Below are 22,308 nucleotides of genomic sequence, written 5' to 3'. Positions count from 1 at the left end.
TGTATAGTGTATGTGTAGTGTATGTGTAGTGTATGTATAGTGTATGTGTAGTGTATGTATAGTGTATGTGTAGTGTATGTGTAGTATATGTATAGTGTATGTGTAGTGTATGTGTAGTGTGTGTATAGTGTATGTATAGTGTATGTGTAGTGTATGTGTAGTGTATGTATAGTGTATGTGTAGTGTATGTATAGTGTATGTATAGTGTATGTGTAGTGTATGTGTAGTGTATGTATAGTGCATACATAGTGTATGTATAGTGTATGTGTAGTGTGTGTATAGTACATACATAGTGTATGTGTAGTGTATGTGTAGTGTGTGTATAGTGTATGTATAGTGTATGTGTAGTGTATGTATAGTGTGTGTAGTGTATGTGTAGTGCATACATATTGTATGTGTAGTGTATGTGTAGTGTGTGTATAGTACATACATAGTGTATGTGTAGTGTATGTGTAGTGTATGTATAGTGTATGTGTAGTGTGTGTATAGTGTATGTGTAGTGTATGTGTAGTGTATGTATAGTGTATGTGTAGTGTATGTATAGTGTATGTGTAGTGTATGTGTAGTATATGTATAGTGTATGTGTAGTGTATGTGTAGTGTGTGTATAGTGTATGTATAGTGTATGTGTAGTGTATGTGTAGTGTATGTATAGTGTATGTGTAGTGTATGTATAGTGTATGTATAGTGTATGTGTAGTGTATGTGTAGTGTATGTATAGTGCATACATAGTGTATGTATAGTGTATGTGTAGTGTGTGTATAGTACATACATAGTGTATGTGTAGTGTATGTGTAGTGTGTGTATAGTGTATGTATAGTGTATGTGTAGTGTATGTATAGTGTGTGTATAGTGTATGTGTAGTGTATGTATAGTGTATTATAGTGTATGTGTAGTGTATGTGTAGTGTATGTATAGTGCATACATAGTGTATGTATAGTGTATGTGTAGTGTATGTATAGTGTATGTGTAGTGTATGTATAGTGTGTGTATAGTGTGTATATAGTGTGTGTATAGTGTATGTGTAGTGTATGTATAGTGTGTGTATATTGTGTGTATAGTGTGTGTATAGTGTATGTGTAGTGTATGTATAGTGTGTGTATATTGTATGTGTATTGTGTGTATAGTGCATGTATAGTGTATGTGTAGTGTATGTATAGTGTATGTGTAGTGTATGTATAGTGCATGTATAGTGTATGTGTAGTGTATGTATAGTGTATGTGTAGTGTATGTATAGTGTATGTATAGTGCATGTATAGTGTATGTGTAGTGTATGTATAGTGCGTGTATAGTGTATGTGTAGTGTATGTATAGTGTATGTATAGTGTATGTGTAGTGTATGTGTAGTGTATGTATAGTACATACATAGTGTATGTATAGTGTGTGTATAGTGTGTGTATAGTGTATGTATAGTGTATGTATAGTGTGTGTATAGTGTATGTATAGTGTGTGTATAGTGTATGTATAGTGTATGTATAGTGTGTATAGTGTATGTATAGTGTGTGTATAGTGTATGTATAGTGTATGTATAGTGTATGTATAGTGTGTGTATAGTGTATGTGTAGTGCATGTATATTGTATGTGTAGTGTATGTGTAGTGTATGTATAGTGTATGTATAGTGTATGTATAGTGTATGTGTAGTGTATGTGTGGTGCATGTATAGTGTATGTATAGTGTATGTGTAGTGTATGTATAGTGTATGTATAGTGCATGTATAGTGCGTGTATAGTGTGTGTATAGTGTATGTATAGTGCATGTATAGTGTGTGTATAGTGTATGTATAGTGCATGTATAGTGTATGTATAGTGTATGTATAGTGCATGTGTAGTGCATGTATAGTGTATGTATAGTGTTTGTATAGTGTATGTATAGTGTATGTACAGTGTGTGTATAGTGTATGTATAGTGTATGTATAGTGTATGTGTAGTGTATGTGTAGTGTATGTATAGTGTATGTATAGTGTATGTGTAGTGTGTGTGTAGTGTATGTATAGTGTATGTATAGTGCATGTATAGTATATTTATAGTGTATGTATAGTGTATGTATAGTGCATGTATAGTGTATGTATAGTGTATGTATAGTGCATGTGTAGTGCATGTATAGTGTATGTATAGTGTATGTATAGTGTATGTATAGTGTGTGTATAGTGTGTGTATAGTGTATGTATAGTGTATGTATAGTGTATGTGTAGTGTATGTATAGTGTATGTATAGTGTATGTATAGTGTATGTATAGTGTATGTGTAGTGTATGTGTAGTGTATGTATAGTGTATGTATAGTGTTTGTATAGTGTATGTATAGTGTATGTATGGTGTATGTGTAGTGTATGTGTAGTGTATGTATAGTGTATGTATAGTGTATGTATAGTGTATGTATAGTGCATGTATAGTGCATGTATAGTGTATGTATAGTGCATGTATAGTGTATGTATAGTACATACATAGTGTATGTATAGTGTATGTGTAGTGTGTGTATAGTGTGTGTATAGTGTGTGTATAGTGTATTTATAGTGTATGTATAGTGCATGTATAGTGTATGTATAGTGTGTGTATAGTGCATGTATAGTGTATGTGTAGTGCATGTATAATGTACGTATAGTGTGTGTATAGTGTATGTATAGTGTATGTATAGTATGTGTATAATGCATGTATAGTGTTTGTATAGTGTATGTGTAGTGTATGTGTGGTGCATGTATAGTGTATGTATAGTGTATGTGTAGTGTATGTATAGTGTATGTATAGTGTATGTATAGTGTATGTGTAGTGTATGTATAGTGTATGTATAGTGCATGTATAGTGCGTGTATAGTGCGTGTATAGTGTGTGTATAGTGTATGTATAGTGCATGTATAGTGTATTTATAGTGTGTGTATAGTGTATGTGTAGTGCATACATAGTGCATGTGTAGTGCATGTATAGTGTATGTATAGTGTATGTATAGTGTTTGTATAGTGTATGTATAGTGTATGTATAGTGTGTGTATAGTGTATGTATAGTGTATGTATAGTGTATGTGTAGTGTATGTATAGTGTATGTATAGTGTATGTATAGTGCATGTATAGTGTATGTGTAGTGTATGTGTAGTGTATGTGTAGTGTATGTATAGTGTATGCATAGTGTATGTATAGTGTATGTATAGTGTATGTATGGTGTATGTATAGTGTATGTATAGTGTATGTATAGTGTATGTATAGTGCATGTATAGTGTATGTATAGTGTATGTATAGTACATACATAGTGTATGTATAGTGTATGTGTAGTGTGTGTATAGTGTGTGTATAGTGTGTGTATAGTGTATTTATAGTGTATGTATAGTGCATGTATAGTGTATGTATAGTGTATGTATAGTGTGTGTATAGTGCATGTATAGTGTATGTGTAGTGAATGTATAGTGTATGTATAGTGTGTGTATAATGTGTGTATAGTGTATGTATAGTATGTGTATAATGCATGTATAGTGTATGTATAGTGCGTGTATAGTGCATGTATAGTGTATGTATAGTGTATGTACAGTGTGTGTATAGTGCATGTGTAGTGTATAGTGTATGTGTAGTGCATGTATAGTGCATGTATAGTGCATGTGTAGTGTATGTGTAGTGCATGTATAGTGCACGTGTACTGTATGTGTAGTGCATGTATAGTGCATGTATAGTGTATGTATAGTGTGTGTATAGTGTGTGTATAGTGCGTGTATAGTGTATGTATAGTGTATGTATAGTGTGTGTATAGTGCATGTATAGTGTATGTATAGTGTGTGTATAGTGTATGTATAGTGTGTGTATAGTGTATGTATAGTGTGTGTATAGTGCATGTATAGTGTATGTATAGTGTGTGTATAGTGTATGTATAGTGTATGTGTAGTGTGTGTATGTGTAGTGTATGTGTAGTGTATGTGTAGTGTGTGTATAGTGGTGTGTATAGTGTATGTATAGTGCATGTATAGTGTATGTATAGTGCATGTACAGTGCATGTACAGTGCATGTATAGTGCATTACAGTGCATGTACAGTGTATGTGTAGTGTGTGTATAGTGTGTGTATAGTGTATGTATAGTGTATGTGTAGTGTATGTATAGTGCATGTATAGTGTATGTATAGTGCATGTATAGTGCATGTATAGTGCATGTACAGTGTATCTATAGTGTATGTATAGTGCATGTATAGTGCGTGTATAGTGTGTGTGTAGTGTGTGTATAGTGTATGTATAGTGTGTGTATAGTGTATGTATAGTGTGTGTATAGTGTATGTGTAGTGTATGTGTAGTGCATGTATAGTGCATACATAGTGTATGAATAGTGTGTGTATAGTGTGTGTATAGTGTGTGTATAGTGTGTGTATAGTGTATGTATAGTGTGTGTATAGTGTATGTATAGTGTGTGTATAGTGTATGTATAGTGTATGTATAGTGTATCTACAGTGTATGTATAGTGTGTGTATAGTGTATGTGTAGTGTATGTATAGTGTATGTATAGTGTGTGTATAGTGTATGTATAGTGTATGTACAGTGTATGTATAGTGTATGTATAGTGTATGTGTAGTGCATGTACAGTGTATGTATAGTGTATGTACAGTGTATGTATATTGTATGTACAGTGTATGTATAGTGTATGTATAGTGTATGTATAGTGCATGTATAGTGCATGTGTAGTGTATGTATAGTGCATGTGTAGTGTATGTATACTGTATGTATAGTGCATGTATAGTGTATGTACAGTGTATGTGTAGTGTATGTGTAGTGTATGTATAGTGTGTATAGTGCATGTATAGTGTATGTGTAGTGTATGTATAGTGTATGTGTAGTGTGTGTATAGTGTGTGTATAGTGTGTGTATAGTGTATGTATAATGCATGTATAGTGTATGTATAGTGTATGTATAGTGCATGTATAGTGCATGTATAGTGCATGTGTAGTGTATGTATAGTGTATGTATAGTGTATGTGTAGTGCATGTGTAGTGTATGTATAGTGTATGTATAGTGCATGTATAGTGTATGTATAGTGTATGTGTAGTGTATGTATAGTGTATAGTGTATGTATAGTGTATAGTGTATGTATAGTGTGTGTATAGTGTATGTATAGTGTATGTGTAGTGTATGTATAGTGTATAGTGTATGTATAGTGTATAGTGTATGTATAGTGTGTGTATAGTGTGTGTATAGTGCATGTGTAGTGTATGTGTATAGTGTATGTGTAGTGTATGTGTAGTGTATGTATAGTGTATGTGTATAGTGTATGTGTGGTGCATGTATAGTGTATGTGTATAGTGTGTGTATAGTGTATGTATAGTGTATGTGTAGTGCATGTATAGTGTATGTGTAGTGTATGTATAGTGTATGTGTAGTGTATGTGTAGTGTATGTATAGTGTATGTATAGTGTATGTATAGTGTATAGTGTATGTATAGTGTGTGTATAGTGTATAGTGTATGTATAGTGTATGTATAGTGTATAGTGTATGTATAGTGTATGTATAGTGTATGTATAGTGTATGTATAGTGTGTGTATAGTGTATGTATAGTGCATGTATAGTGTATGTGTAGTGTGTGTGTAGTGCATGTGTAGTGTATGTATAGTGTATGTATAGTGTATGTATAGTGCATGTATAGTGTATGTATAGTGTGTGTATAGTGTATGTGTAGTGTATGTATAGTGTGTGTATAGTGTGTGTATAGTGTGTGTATAGTGTATGTATAGTGTATGTACAGTGTATGTGTAGTGTATGTATAGTGTATGTATAGTGTGTGTATAGTGTATGTGTAGTGCATGTATATTGTATGTGTAGTGTCTGTGCAGTGTATGTATAGTGTATGTATAGTGTATGTATAGTGTATGTGTAGTGTATGTGTGATGCATGTATAGTGTATGTATAGTGTATGTGTAGTGTATGTATAGTGTATGTATAGTGCATGTATAGTGCGTGTATAGTGTGTGTATAGTGTATGTATAGTGCATGTATAGTATATTTATAGTGTATGTATAGTGTATGTATAGTGCATGTATAGTGTATGTATAGTGTATGTATAGTGCATGTGTAGTGCATGTATAGTGTATGTATAGTGTATGTATAGTGTATGTATAGTGTTTGTATAGTGTATGTATAGTGTGTGTATAGTGTGTGTATAGTGTATGTATAGTGTATGTATAGTGTATGTGTAGTGTATGTATAGTGTATGTATAGTGTATGTATAGTGCATGTATAGTGTATGTATAGTGTATGTGTAGTGTATGTGTAGTGTATGTATAGTGTATGTATAGTGTTTGTATAGTGTATGTATGGTGTATGTGTAGTGTATGTGTAGTGTATGTATAGTGTATGTATAGTGTATGTATAGTGCATGTATAGTGCATGTATAGTGTATGTATAGTGCATGTATAGAGTATGTATAGTACATACATAGTGTATGTATAGTGTATGTGTAGTGTGTGTATAGTGTGTGTATAGTGTGTGTATAGTGTATTTATAGTGTATGTATAGTGCATGTATAGTGTATGTATAGTGTATGTATAGTGTGTGTATAGTGCATGTATAGTGTATGTGTAGTGCATGTATAGTGTATGTATAGTGTGTGTATAGTGTATGTATAGTGTATGTATAGTATGTGTATAATGCATGTATAGTGTATGTATAGTGTATGTATAGTGTATGTGTGGTGCATGTATAGTGTATGTATAGTGTATGTGTAGTGTATGTATAGTGTATGTATAGTGTATGTGTAGTGTATGTATAGTGTATGTATAGTGCATGTATAGTGCGTGTATAGTGCGTGTATAGTGTGTGTATAGTGTATGTATAGTGCATGTATAGTGTATTTATAGTGTGTGTATAGTGTATGTGTAGTGCATACATAGTGCATGTGTAGTGCATGTATAGTGTATGTATAGTGTATGTATAGTGTATATATAGTGTTTGTATAGTGTATGTATAGTGTATGTATAGTGTGTATAGTGTATGTATAGTGTATGTATAGTGTATGTATAGTGTATGTGTAGTGTATGTATAGTGTATGTATAGTGTATGTATAGTGCATGTATAGTGTATGTATAGTGTATGTGTAGTGTATGTGTAGTGTATGTATAGTGTATGTATAGTGTATGTATAGTGTACGTATGGTGTATGTGTAGTGTATGTATAGTGTATGTATAGTGTATGTATAGTGCAAGTATAGTGTATGTATAGTGCATGTATAGTGTATGTATAGTACATACATAGTGTATGTATAGTGTATGTGTAGTGTGTGTATAGTGTGTGTATAGTGTGTATAGTGTATTTATAGTGTATGTATAGTGCATGTATAGTGTATGTATAGTGTGTGTATAGTGCATGTATAGTGTATGTGTAGTGCATGTATAGTGTATGTATAGTGTGTGTATAGTGTATGTATAGTGTATGTATAGTATGTGTATAATGCATGTATAGTGTATGTATAGTGTATGTATAGTGCGTGTATAGTGCATGTATAGTGTATGTATAGTGTATGTACAGTGTGTGTATAGTGCATGTGTAGTGTATAGTGTATGTGTAGTGCATGTATAGTGCATGTATAGTGCATGTGTAGTGTATGTGTAGTGCATGTATAGTGCATGTGTACTGTATGTGTAGTGCATGTATAGTGCATGTATAGTGTATGTATAGTGTGTGTATAGTGTGTGTATAGTGCGTGTATAGTGTATGTATAGTGTATGTATAGTGTGTGTATAGTGCATGTATAGTGTGTATAGTGTATGTATAGTGTGTGTATAGTGTATGTATAGTGTGTGTATAGTGCATGTATAGTGTATGTATAGTGTGTGTATAGTGCATGTATAGTGTATGTATAGTGTATGTGTAGTGCATGTATAGTGTATGTATAGTGTGTGTATAGTGTATGTATAGTGTGTGTATAGTGTATGTATAGTGTGTATAGTGCATGTATAGTGTATGTATAGTGTATGTATAGTGTGTGTATGTGTAGTGTATGTGTAGTGTATGTGTAGTGTGTGTATAGTGTGTGTATAGTGGTGTGTATAGTGTATGTATAGTGCATGTATAGTGTATGTATAGTGCATGTACAGTGCATGTACAGTGCATGTATAGTGCATTACAGTGCATGTACAGTGTATGTGTAGTGTGTGTATAGTGTATGTATAGTGTATGTGTAGTGTATGTATAGTGCATGTATAGTGCATGTATAGTGCATGTATAGTGCATGTACAGTGTATCTATAGTGTATGTATAGTGCATGTATAGTGCATGTATAGTGCGTGTATAGTGTGTGTATAGTGTGTGTATAGTGTATGTATAGTGTATGTATAGTGTGTGTATAGTGTATGTATAGTGTGTGTATAGTGTATGTGTAGTGTATGTGTAGTGCATGTATAGTGCATACATAGTGTATGAATAGTGTGTGTATAGTGTGTGTATAGTGTGTGTATAGTGTGTGTATAGTGTATGTATAGTGTGTGTATAGTGTATGTATAGTGTGTGTATAGTGTATGTATAGTGTATGTATAGTGTGTGTATAGTGTATGTATAGTGTATGTACAGTGTATGTATAGTGTATGTATAGTGTATGTGTAGTGCATGTATAGTGTATGTATAGTGTATGTACAGTGTATGTATATTGTATGTACAGTGTATGTATAGTGTATGTATAGTGCATGTATAGTGCATGTGTAGTGTATGTATAGTGCATGTGTAGTGTATGTATACTGTATGTATAGTGCATGTATAGTGTATGTACAGTGTATGTGTAGTGTATGTGTAGTGTATGTATAGTGTATGTATAGTGTGTGTATAGTGTATAGTGTGTGTATAGTGTGTGTATAGTGTGTGTATAGTGTATGTATAGTGTGTGTACAGTGTGTGTATAGTGTATGTATAGTGTATGTACAGTGTATGTATAGTGTATGTATAGTGTGTGTATAGTGTATGTGTAGTGTGTGTATAGTGTGTGTATAATGCATGTATAGTGCATGTATAGTGTATTTGTAGTGTATGTATAGTGCATGTATAGTGTATGTATAGTGCATGTATAGTGTATGTATAGTGTGTGTATAGTGCATGTATAGTGTATGTGTAGTGTATGTATAGTGTATGTACAGTGTATGTATAGTGTATGTATAGTGTGTATAGTGCATGTATAGTGTATGTGTAGTGTATGTATAGTGTATGTGTAGTGTGTGTATAGTGTGTGTATAGTGTGTGTATAGTGTATGTATAGTGCATGTATAATGCATGTATAGTGTATGTATAGTGTATGTATAGTGTATGTATAGTGCATGTATAGTGCATGTATAGTGTATGTGTAGTGTATGTATAGTGTATGTATAGTGTATGTATAGTGCATGTGTAGTGTATGTGTAGTGTATGTATAGTGCATGTATAGTGTATGTATAGTGTATGTATAGTGTATGTATAGTGTATGTATAGTGTGTGTATAGTGTGTGTATAGTGTATGTATAGTGCATGTATAATGCATGTATAGTGTATGTATAGTGTATGTATAGTGTATGTATAGTGCATGTATAGTGCATGTATAGTGTATGTGTAGTGTATGTATAGTGTATGTATAGTGTATGTATAGTGCATGTGTAGTGTATGTGTAGTGTATGTATAGTGTATGTATAGTGCATGTATAGTGTATGTATAGTGTATGTGTAGTGTATGTATAGTGTATGTATAGTGTATAGTGTATGTATAGTGTATAGTGTATGTATAGTGTGTGTATAGTGTATGTATAGTGTATGTGTAGTGTATGTATAGTGTATGTATAGTGTATGTATAGTGTATAGTGTATGTATAGTGTGTGTATAGTGTGTGTATAGTGCATGTGTAGTGTATGTGTAGTGTATGTGTATAGTGTATGTTTAGTGTATGTGTAGTGTATGTATAGTGTATGTGTATAGTGTATGTGTAGTGTGTGTATAGTGTATGTGTAGTGTATGTATAGTGTATGTATAGTGTGTGTATAGTGTATGTGTGGTGCATGTATAGTGTATGTGTGGTGCATGTATAGTGTATGTGTTTAGTGTGTGTATAGTGTATGTATAGTGTATGTGTAGTGTATGTGTAGTGTATGTATAGTGTATGTGTAGTGCATGTATAGTGTATGTGTATAGTGTGTGTATAGTGTATGTATAGTGTATGTATAGTGTATGTATAGTGTATGTATAGTGTATGTGTTAGTGTATGTGTATAGTGTATGTATAGTGTATGTGTAGTGTATGTATAGTGTATGTGTAGTGTATGTATAGTGTATGTATAGTGTATAGTGTATGTATAGTGTATGTGTAGTGGATGTATAGTGTATGTGTAGTGTGTGTATAGTGTATGTATAGTGTATGTGTAGTGCATGTATAGTGTATGTGTAGTGTATGTATAGTGTATGTGTAGTGTATGTGTAGTTTATGTATAGTGTATGTATAGTGTATGTATAGTGTATGTATAGTGTATAGTGTATGTATAGTGTGTGTATAGTGTATAGTGTATGTATAGTGTGTGTATAGTGTATGTATAGTGTATGTATAGTGTATGTATAGTGTATAGTGTATGTATAGTGTATGTATAGTGTATGTATAGTGCATGTATAGTGTATGTGTAGTGTGTGTGTAGTGTGTGTGTAGTGTATGTATAGTGTATGTATAGTGTATGTATAGTGCATGTATAGTGTGTGTATAGTGCATGTATAGTGTATGTGTAGTGTGTGTATAGTGTATGTATAGTGCATGTATAGTGCATGTATAGTGTATGTATAGTGCATGTATAGTGTATGTATAGTGTATGTGTAGTGTATGTATAGTGTATGTATAGTGTATGTGTAGTGTATGTATAGTGTATGTATAGTGCATGTATAGTGTATGTGTAGTGCATGTATAGGGTATGTATAGTGCATGTATAGTGTATGTATAGTGTATGTGTAGTGTATGTATAGTGTATGTATAGTGCATGTATGGTGTATAGTGCATGTATAGTGTATGTGTAGTGTATGTATAGTGTATGTGTAGTGCATGTATAGTGTATGTATAGTGTATGTGTAGTGTGTGTATAGTGTATGTGTAGTGTATGTATAGTGTATGTATAGTGTATAGTGCATGTATAGTGTATGTATAGTGTTTGTATAGTGCATGTATAGTGTATGTATAGTTTATATATAGTGTATGTATAGTGTATGTGTAGTGTATGTATAGTGTATGTGTAGTGTATGTATAGTGTATGTGTAGTGTATGTATAGTGTATGTGTAGTGTATGTGTAGTGTGTGTATAGTGTATGTGTAGTGTATGTATAGTGTATGTATAGTGTATAGTGCATGTATAGTGTATGTATAGTGTTTGTATAGTGCATGTATAGTGTATGTATAGTGCATGTGTAGTGTATGTGTATAGTGTATGTGTAGTGTATGTATAGTGTATGTGTATAGTCTATGTGTAGTGTGTGTATAGTGCATGTATAGTGTATGTATAGTGTATGTGTAGTGTATGTATAGTGTATGTGTAGTGCATGTATAGTGTATGTATAGTGTATGTGTAGTGTATGTATAGTGTATGTGTAGTGCATGTATAGTGTATGTATAGTGTATAGTGCATGTATAGTGTATGTGTAGTGTGTGTATAGTGTATGTATAGTGTATGTGTATAGTCTATGTGTAGTGTGTGTATAGTGCATGTATAGTGTATGTATAGTGTATGTGTAGTGTATGTATAGTGTATGTGTAGTGCATGTATAGTGTATGTATAGTGTATGTATAGTGTATGTGTAGTGTGTGTATAGTGTATGTATAGTGTATGTGTAGTGTATGTATAGTGTATGTGTAGTGTATGTATAGTGTATGTGTAGTGTCTGTGCAGTGTATGTATAGTGTATGTATAGTGTATGTATAGTGTATGTGTAGTGTATGTGTGATGCATGTATAGTGTATGTATAGTGTATGTGTAGTGTATGTATAGTGTATGTATAGTGCATGTATAGTGCGTGTATAGTGTGTGTATAGTGTATGTATAGTGCATGTATAGTATATTTATAGTGTATGTATAGTGTATGTATAGTGCATGTATAGTGTATGTATAGTGTATGTATAGTGCATGTGTAGTGCATGTATAGTGTATGTATAGTGTATGTATAGTGTATGTATAGTGTTTGTATAGTGTATGTATAGTGTGTGTATAGTGTGTGTATAGTGTATGTATAGTGTATGTATAGTGTATGTGTAGTGTATGTATAGTGTATGTATAGTGTATGTATAGTGTATGTATAGTGCATGTATAGTGTATGTATAGTGTATGTGTAGTGTATGTGTAGTGTATGTATAGTGTATGTATAGTGTTTGTATAGTGTATGTATAGTGTATGTATGGTGTATGTGTAGTGTATGTGTAGTGTATGTATAGTGTATGTATAGTGTATGTATAGTGTATGTATAGTGCATGTATAGTGCATGTATAGTGTATGTATAGTGCATGTATAGAGTATGTATAGTACATACATAGTGTATGTATAGTGTATGTGTAGTGTGTGTATAGTGTGTGTATAGTGTGTGTATAGTGTATTTATAGTGTATGTATAGTGCATGTATAGTGTATGTATAGTGTATGTATAGTGTGTGTATAGTGCATGTATAGTGTATGTGTAGTGCATGTATAGTGTATGTATAGTGTGTGTATAGTGTATGTATAGTGTATGTATAGTATGTGTATAATGCATGTATAGTGTATGTGTAGTGTATGTGTGGTGCATGTATAGTGTATGTATAGTGTATGTGTAGTGTATGTATAGTGTATGTATAGTGTATGTGTAGTGTATGTATAGTGTATGTATAGTGCATGTATAGTGCGTGTATAGTGCGTGTATAGTGTGTGTATAGTGTATGTTTAGTGCATGTATAGTGTATTTATAGTGTGTGTATAGTGTATGTGTAGTGCATACATAGTGCATGTGTAGTGCATGTATAGTGTATGTATAGTGTATGTATAGTGTATATATAGTGTTTGTATAGTGTATGTATAGTGTATGTATAGTGTGTATAGTGTATGTATAGTGTATGTATAGTGTATGTATAGTGTATGTGTAGTGTATGTATAGTGTATGTATAGTGCATGTATAGTGCATGTATAGTGTATGTGTAGTGTATGTGTAGTGTATGTATAGTGTATGTATAGTGTATGTATAGTGTATGTGTAGTGTATGTATAGTGTATGTATAGTGTATGTATAGTGCAAGTATAGTGTATGTATAGTGCATGTATAGTGTATGTATAGTACATACATAGTGTATGTATAGTGTATGTGTAGTGTGTGTATAGTGTGTGTATAGTGTGTATAGTGTATTTATAGTGTATGTATAGTGCATGTATAGTGTATGTATAGTGTGTGTATAGTGCATGTATAGTGTATGTGTAGTGCATGTATAGTGTATGTATAGTGTGTGTGTATAGTGTATGTATAGTGTATGTATAGTATGTGTATAATGCATGTATAGTGTATGTATAGTGTATGTATAGTGCGTGTATAGTGCATGTATAGTGTATGTATAGTGTATGTACAGTGTGTGTATAGTGCATGTGTAGTGTATAGTGTATGTGTAGTGCATGTATAGTGCATGTATAGTGCATGTGTAGTGTATGTGTAGTGCATGTATAGTGCATGTGTACTGTATGTGTAGTGCATGTATAGTGCATGTATAGTGTATGTATAGTGTGTGTATAGTGTGTGTATAGTGCGTGTATAGTGTATGTATAGTGTATGTATAGTGTGTGTATAGTGCATGTATAGTGTGTGTATAGTGTATGTATAGTGTGTGTATAGTGTATGTATAGTGTGTGTATAGTGCATGTATAGTGTATGTATAGTGTGTGTATAGTGCATGTATAGTGTATGTATAGTGTATGTGTAGTGCATGTATAGTGTATGTATAGTGTGTGTATAGTGTATGTATAGTGTGTGTATAGTGTATGTATAGTGTGTATAGTGCATGTATAGTGTATGTATAGTGTATGTATAGTGTGTGTATAGTGTGTGTATAGTGGTGTGTATAGTGTATGTATAGTGCATGTATAGTGTATGTATAGTGCATGTACAGTGCATGTACAGTGCATGTATAGTGCATTACAGTGCATGTACAGTGTATGTGTAGTGTGTGTATAGTGTATGTATAGTGTATGTGTAGTGTATGTATAGTGCATGTATAGTGTATGTATAGTGCATGTATAGTGCATGTATAGTGCATGTACAGTGTATCTATAGTGTATGTATAGTGCATGTATAGTGCATGTATAGTGCGTGTATAGTGTGTGTATAGTGTGTGTATAGTGTATGTATAGTGTATGTATAGTGTGTGTATAGTGTATGTATAGTGTGTGTATAGTGTATGTGTAGTGTATGTGTAGTGCATGTATAGTGTATGAATAGTGTGTGTATAGTGTGTGTATAGTGTGTGTATAGTGTGTGTATAGTGTATGTATAGTGTGTGTATAGTGTATGTATAGTGTGTGTATAGTGTATGTATAGTGTGTGTATAGTGTATGTATAGTGTATGTACAGTGTATGTATAGTGTATGTATAGTGTATGTGTAGTGCATGTATAGTGTATGTATAGTGTATGTACAGTGTATGTATATTGTATGTACAGTGTATGTATAGTGTATGTATAGTGCATGTATAGTGCATGTGTAGTGTATGTATAGTGCATGTATAGTGCATGTATAGTGCATGTACAGTGTATCTATAGTGTATGTATAGTGCATGTATAGTGCATGTATAGTGCGTGTATAGTGTGTGTATAGTGTGTGTATAGTGTATGTATAGTGTATGTATAGTGTGTGTATAGTGTATGTATAGTGTGTGTATAGTGTATGTGTAGTGTATGTGTAGTGCATGTATAGTGCATACATAGTGTATGAATAGTGTGTGTATAGTGTGTGTATAGTGTGTGTATAGTGTATGTATAGTGTGTGTATAGTGTATGTATAGTGTGTGTATAGTGTATGTATAGTGTGTGTATAGTGTATGTATAGTGTATGTACAGTGTATGTATAGTGTATGTATAGTGTATGTGTAGTGCATGTATAGTGTATGTGTAGTGCATGTATAGTGTATGTATAGTGTATGTACAGTGTATGTATATTGTATGTACAGTGTATGTATAGTGTATGTATAGTGCATGTATAGTGCATGTGTAGTGTATGTATAGTGCATGTGTAGTGTATGTATACTGTATGTATAGTGCATGTATAGTGTATGTACAGTGTATGTGTAGTGTATGTGTAGTGTATGTATAGTGTATGTATAGTGTGTGTATAGTGTATAGTGTGTGTATAGTGTGTGTATAGTGTGTGTATAGTGTGTGTATAGTGTGTGTACAGTGTGTGTATAGTGTGTGTATAGTGTATGTACAGTGTATGTATAGTGTGTGTATAGTGTGTGTATAGTGTATGTGTAGTGTGTGTATAGTGTGTGTATAATGCATGTATAGTGCATGTATAGTGTATTTGTAGTGTATGTATAGTGCATGTATAGTGTATGTATAGTGCATGTATAGTGTATGTATAGTGTGTGTATAGTGCATGTATAGTGTATGTGTAGTGTATGTATAGTGTATGTACAGTGTATGTATAGTGTATGTATAGTGTGTATAGTGCATGTATAGTGTATGTGTAGTGTATGTATAGTGTATGTATAGTGTATGTGTAGTGTGTGTATAGTGTGTGTATAGTGTGTGTATAGTGTATGTATAGTGCATGTATAATGCATGTATAGTGTATGTATAGTGTATGTATAGTGTATGTATAGTGCATGTATAGTGCATGTATAGTGTATGTGTAGTGTATATATAGTGTATGTATAGTGTATGTATAGTGCATGTGTAGTGTATGTGTAGTGTATGTATAGTGCATGTATAGTGTATGTATAGTGTATGTATAGTGTATGTATAGTGTGTGTATAGTGTGTGTATAGTGTGTGTATAGTGTATGTATAGTGCATGTATAATGCATGTATAGTGTATGTATAGTGTATGTATAGTGTATGTATAGTGCATGTATAGTGCATGTATAGTGTATGTGTAGTGTATGTATAGTGTATGTATAGTGTATGTATAGTGCATGTGTAGTGTATGTGTAGTGTATGTATAGTGTATGTATAGTGCATGTATAGTGTATGTATAGTGTATGTGTAGTGTATGTATAGTGTATGTATAGTGTATAGTGTATGTATAGTGTATAGTGTATGTATAGTATGTGTATAGTGTATGTATAGTGTATGTGTAGTGTATGTATAGTGTATGTATAGTGTATGTATAGTGTATAGTGTATGTATAGTGTGTGTATAGTGTGTGTATAGTGCATGTGTAGTGTATGTGTAGTGTATGTGTATAGTGTATGTTTAGTGTATGTGTATAGTGTATGTGTAGTGTATGTATAGTGTATGTGTATAGTGTATGTGTAGTGTGTGTATAGTGTATGTGTAGTGTATGTATAGTGTATGTATAGTGTGTGTATAGTGTATGTGTGGTGCATGTATAGTGTACGTGTGGTGCATGTATAGTGTATGTGTTTAGTGTGTGTATAGTGTATGTATAGTGTATGTGTAGTGTATGTATAGTGTATGTGTAGTGCATGTATAGTGTATGTGTATAGTGTGTGTATAGTGTATGTATAGTGTATGTATAGTGTATAGTGTATGTGTTAGTGTATGTGTATAGTGTATGTATAGTGTATGTGTAGTGTATGTATAGTGTATGTGTAGTGTATGTATAGTGTATGTATAGTGTATGTATAGTGTATGTGTAGTGTATGTATAGTGTATGTGTAGTGTGTGTATAGTGTATGTATAGTGTATGTGTAGTGCATGTATAGTGTATGTGTAGTGTATGTATAGTGTATGTGTAGTGTATGTGTAGTTTATGTATAGTGTATGTATAGTGTATGTATAGTGTATGTATAGTGTGTGTATAGTGTATAGTGTATGTATAGTGTGTGTATAGTGTATGTATAGTGTATGTATAGTGTATAGTGTATGTATAGTGTATGTATAGTGTATGTATAGTGCATGTATAGTGTATGTGTAGTGTGTGTGTAGTGTATGTATAGTGTATGTATAGTGTATGTATAGTGCATGTATAGTGTGTGTATAGTGCATGTATAGTGTATGTGTAGTGTGTGTATAGTGTATGTATAGTGCATGTATAGTGCATGTATAGTGTATGTATAGTGCATGTATAGTGTATGTATAGTGTATGTGTAGTGTATGTATAGTGTATGTATAGTGTATATGTAGTGTATGTATAGTGTATGTATAGTGCATGTATAGTGTATGTGTAGTGCATGTATAGGGTATGTATAGTGCATGTATAGTGTATGTATAGTGTATGTGTAGTGTATGTATAGTGTATGTATAGTGCATGTATAGTGTATAGTGCATGTATAGTGTATGTGTAGTGTATGTATAGTGTATGTGTAGTGCATGTATAGTGTATGTATAGTGTATGTGTAGTGTGTGTATAGTGTATGTGTAGTGTATGTATAGTGTATGTATAGTGTATAGTGCATGTATAGTGTATGTATAGTGTTTGTATAGTGCATGTATAGTGTATGTATAGTTTATATATAGTGTATGTATAGTGTATGTGTAGTGTATGTATAGTGTATGTGTAGTGTATGTATAGTGTATGTGTAGTGTATGTATAGTGTATGTGTAGTGTATGTGTAGTGTGTGTATAGTGTATGTGTAGTGTATGTATAGTGTATGTATAGTGTATAGTGCATGTATAGTGTATGTATAGTGTTTGTATAGTGCATGTATAGTGTATGTATAGTGCATGTGTAGTGTATGTGTATAGTGTATGTGTAGTGTATGTATAGTGTATGTGTATAGTCTATGTGTAGTGTGTGTATAGTGCATGTATAGTGTATGTATAGTGTATGTGTAGTGTATGTATAGTGTATGTGTAGTGCATGTATAGTGTATGTATAGTGTATGTGTAGTGTATGTATAGTGTATGTGTAGTGCATGTATAGTGTATGTATAGTGTATAGTGCATGTATAGTGTATGTGTAGTGTGTGTATAGTGTATGTATAGTGTATGTGTATAGTCTATGTGTAGTGTGTGTATAGTGCATGTATAGTGTATGTATAGTGTATGTGTAGTGTATGTATAGTGTATGTGTAGTGCATGTATAGTGTATGTATAGTGTATGTATAGTGTATGTATAGTGTATGTGTAGTGTGTGTATAGTGTATGTATAGTGTATGTGTAGTGTATGTATAGTGTATGTGTAGTGTATGTATAGTGTATGTGTAGTGCATGTATAGTGTATGTATAGTGTATAGTGCATGTATAGTGTATGTATAGTGTATGTGTAGTGTATGTGTAGTGTATAGTGTATGTATAGTGTATGTGTAGTGTATGTATAGTGTATGTATAGTGTATGTGTAGTGTATGTATAGTGTATGTGTAGTGCATGTATAGTGTATGTGTAGTGTATAGTGTATAGTGTATGTATAGTGTATGTATAGTGTATGTGTGGTGCATGTATAGTGTATGTGTAGTGTATAGTGTATGTATAGTGTGTGTATAGTGTATAGTGCATGTGTAGTGTATGTATAGTGTATGTGTAGTGTATAGTGTATAGTGTATGTATAGTGTATGTATAGTGTGTGTATAGTGTATGTATAGTGTATGTGTAGTGTATGTATAGTGTATGTGTAGTGCATGTATAGTGTATGTATAGTGTATGTATAGTGCATGTATAGTGTATGTATAGTGTATGTATAGTGTATGTGTAGTGTATGTATAGTGTATGTATAGTGTATAGTGTATGTATAGTGTGTGTATAGTGTGTGTATAGTGTATGTATAGTGTATGTGTAGTGTGTGTATAGTGTATGTATAGTGTGTGTATAGTGTATGTATAGTGTGTGTATAGTGTATGTATAGTGTATGTATAGTGTGTGTATAGTGTATGTATAGTGTATGTATAGTGCATGTATGCACGTGTCACTGCGTGGGGAGTCGTGGTGCAGCGGTCAGCGCTGCGCTACGAACCCGGCGACCCGACTTCGATTCCCGCTCACCGCCACCAACACCAGCGACGATTTTCTGCACTGGGGAGACAAAGGCGGCCGGGCGTGGTGCTGGTCACGCCACGCACTTTTGTAGGCGCGCCCTGCCGGCGTGAGTAGCTGCTACTCGCTAGCAGCACTTGCCCCGACACCATGTGTGGGCTACACGGGTGACCTTTGTCTTTGTGTGCGTGTGTGCCTGTGTAGGGAAACCGGGATGAGAGCCCCTACGTGGATGAACAAGTGGTGATGGAGGACGCACAGGTGGTGGCGATGGTGGTGGCGATGTTGACGATGGTGGTGGTGGTAGTGATGATGTTTGACAATGGTGATGGTGACGATGATGATGACGATGATGTTGATGGTGGTGATGATGTTGACAGTGGTGGTGATGATGTTGACGGTAGTGGTGGTGATGTTGACGGTGGTGGTAGTGGTGATGTTGATGGTGGCGGTGGTGGTGATGTTGACGGTGGTGGTGATGTTGATGTTGGTGGTGGTGATGTTGACAGTGGTGGTGATGTTGACGGTGGTGGTAGTGGTGATGTTGATGGTGGCGGTGGTGGTGATGTTGATGGTGGTGGTGGTGATGTTGACGGTGGTGGTAGTGGTGATGTTGATGTTGACGGTGGTGGTGATGTTGATGTTGGTGGTGGTTGTGTTGATGTTGGTGGTGGTGATGTTGACAGTGGTGGTGATGTTGACGGTGGTGGTGGTGGTGGTGATGATGACGGTGGTGGTGGTGATGATGGTGGTGATGGTGACGTTGGTGGTGGTGATGATGACGGTGGATGTGATGATGTTGATGGTGGTGGTAGTGATGATGACGGTGGTGGTGATGATGTTGACGGTGGTGGTGGTGATGCTGACGGTGGTGGTGGTGATGATGATGTTGACGGTGGTGGTGGTGATGTTGACAGTGGTGGTGATGTTGACGGTGGTGGTGGTGGTGGTGATGTTGACGGTGGTGGTGGTGATGATGACGGTGGTGGTGGTGGTGATGTTGACGGTGGTGGTGGTGACGTTGGTGGTGGTGATGATGACGGTGGATGTGATGATGTTGGTGGTGGTGGTAGTGATGATGACGGTGGTGGTGATGATGTTGACGGTGGTGGTGGTGATGCTCACGGTGGTGGTGGTGGTGACGGTGGTGGTGGTGGTGATGATGTTGACGGTGGTGGTGGTAATGCTCATGGTGGTGGTGGTGATGATGTTGACGGTGGTGGTGATTGTGGTGATGGTGACGTTGGTGGTGGTGATGGTGACGTTGGTGGTGGTGATGATGACGGTGGATGTGATGATGTTGGTGGTGGTGTTGATGTTGACGGTGGTGGTGGTGATGTTGACGGTGGTGATGGTGGTGATGTTGGCGGTGGTGATGGTGGTGATGTTGGCGGTGGTGGTGGTGGTGGTGATGTTGACGGTGGTGGTGGTGGTGATGTTGACGGTGGTGGTGGTGATGTTGACGGTGGTGGTGGTGATGTTGACGGTGGTGATGGTGGTGATGTTGACGGTGGTGGTGGTGGTGATGTTGACGGTGATGATGGTGGTGATGTTGACGGTGATGATGGTGGTGATGTTGACGGTGGTGGTGGTGGTGATGTTGACGCAGGCTCTGTTCGAGGCTGGCGAGGAGTCCCTGGGTACCGATGAGTCCACGTTTCTCTCCGTGCTGTGTTCCCGCAGCTACTCTCACCTCCGCAGAGGTGAGAGGAGAGTGCGGGGAGAGAGGGGGGAGGGGAGATAGCAGAGTTCCAATCAGCTGTGAAGGCGTCAGGCAAAGCAGCCTGCACCACACCTCCCTCAGAAGTTCACTTATCAGAATCGCAATAGTTACTCATGCTGGAGAAATCCGATGAGCTATAAAGCTCATCTGGTTGTGAACTCCAGTTGCTATCCTTCCAAGTTAAACTTTAGCTGCCTTTTACATTATGAGACCTCCTTTGCCAGTAACAAGATATAGGAATAGGTTTTACCCTTTTAACTGGCACGCCTTTTGGCGTCTTCTGGTCCAACACCAATGGAGACTAGGCTCTAAAGAAAGCCGTCTCGGGCGTGGACGAATCAAATTCAAGGACAGTGCCAATATTATTATCAGAGTTGTCTTTTTGTTTGCATTTTGACTGCTTGTGTTGTGGTTATTACAAACATGATGCCTTGAATAAAGGTGTAAGTTTTTGTGCCAGTTAAAAGGGTAAAACCTATTCCTATACCTTTAGCTGCCTTGTAGTTTACTGCAATACTCCCCCCTCCGCCTCAAGTCACTGCACCTGAAATGAGTTAAATGATGACGTCACCCTGCTGCTCTATTTAAGACCGAGAGCAAGAGAGGGCTTCACCATTCTGGCGAATTGCCCGATGATGCTGGATGTAATTACCAGCGGAACGTCGTACTTAAACTGTAAATGTTGTGGATTCACTCAACACACCGGTGGGCTAAAGTAGCGAATTAATTGTCTTTTGTCAACGTGACACTTTTTTTTGCTGATTGTTTCCCTTCTACGTAGTGACTTTACCGAAAGAACCAAGAATATAAAAACATTTTTATTTCACCAGGCAAGGCCCACTGACCTATGGTCGATTCTTTTTCAGAAGCGACCAGGCCACAAATGATAGCCCAACGCAGTGGGCTTATCATCATCATCGTCATCATCACGTGGCAATGCACAGCAGCAGCCAAATCATCGAATTATTCTGAACGTGTTGACGTTGATTCTAAAAACCGGAGGACCCGGAGAAGAATCCACGCCGCCACACGAGGAGAGAAAACACCGAAATATACAGCAGCAGCAGCAGGAGGCATCGGGGTCGGGATCGAACCCACGACCTCCTGCATACCAGGCGAGGTAGTTAACATCTCAGCCACCGTGATGATGATGATGAGAGAGAGACGCAGACTCCAAAAATACAGCAGGAGGCATCGGGGTCGTGATCGAACCCAAGACCTCCTGCGTACCAGGCGAGGCAGTTAACATCTCATAGCCACCGTGGCGCCCGTCAGTAGGAGGGGGGGGGGATGACGTCGTTGTCTCCTGGTTTAGCTCGACTGAGTGATTTGTCGAATTTGCCCAAATTCAGACCGTAATGGCAGGCAACTGTCCTTCGTCACGGTCCGATAAAGTACACACGCGCACACGCACACACGCGCACACACGTACACACACACGCGCACACGTACGCACACACACACACACACGCGCACACGCACACACGCACACACACACGCACACACACACGCACACACACACGCGCACACGCACAGCATTAAGCAGGGTGGCGCCAGAGTC

The 22,308-nt window shown here is 35.6% G+C and overlaps 1 protein-coding gene across 1 annotated transcript in view; it reads left to right on the top strand.

Moving 5' to 3' along the window:
• The window catches only part of LOC142925535 (annexin A4-like), a 95,551-nt gene that overhangs the window by 12,656 nt on the left and 60,587 nt on the right, over nt 1–22,308 (top strand). Inside the window, exons 5-6 of the mRNA XM_076068416.1 lie at nt 19,229–19,285; nt 20,634–20,727. Coding sequence (XP_075924531.1) covers nt 19,229–19,285; nt 20,634–20,727 — 151 coding nt within the window. The remainder of the gene's footprint in view (nt 1–19,228; nt 19,286–20,633; nt 20,728–22,308) is intronic.

This window comes from Petromyzon marinus, chromosome 21 (genome assembly GCF_048934315.1).
Source record: "Petromyzon marinus isolate PM22_M1 ecotype Great Lakes invasive population chromosome 21, UKy_Petmar_22M1.pri1.0, whole genome shotgun sequence".
Classification (NCBI taxonomy): Eukaryota; Metazoa; Chordata; class Hyperoartia; order Petromyzontiformes; family Petromyzontidae; genus Petromyzon; species Petromyzon marinus.
This window is presented reverse-complemented; position numbering and strand designations above follow the sequence as displayed.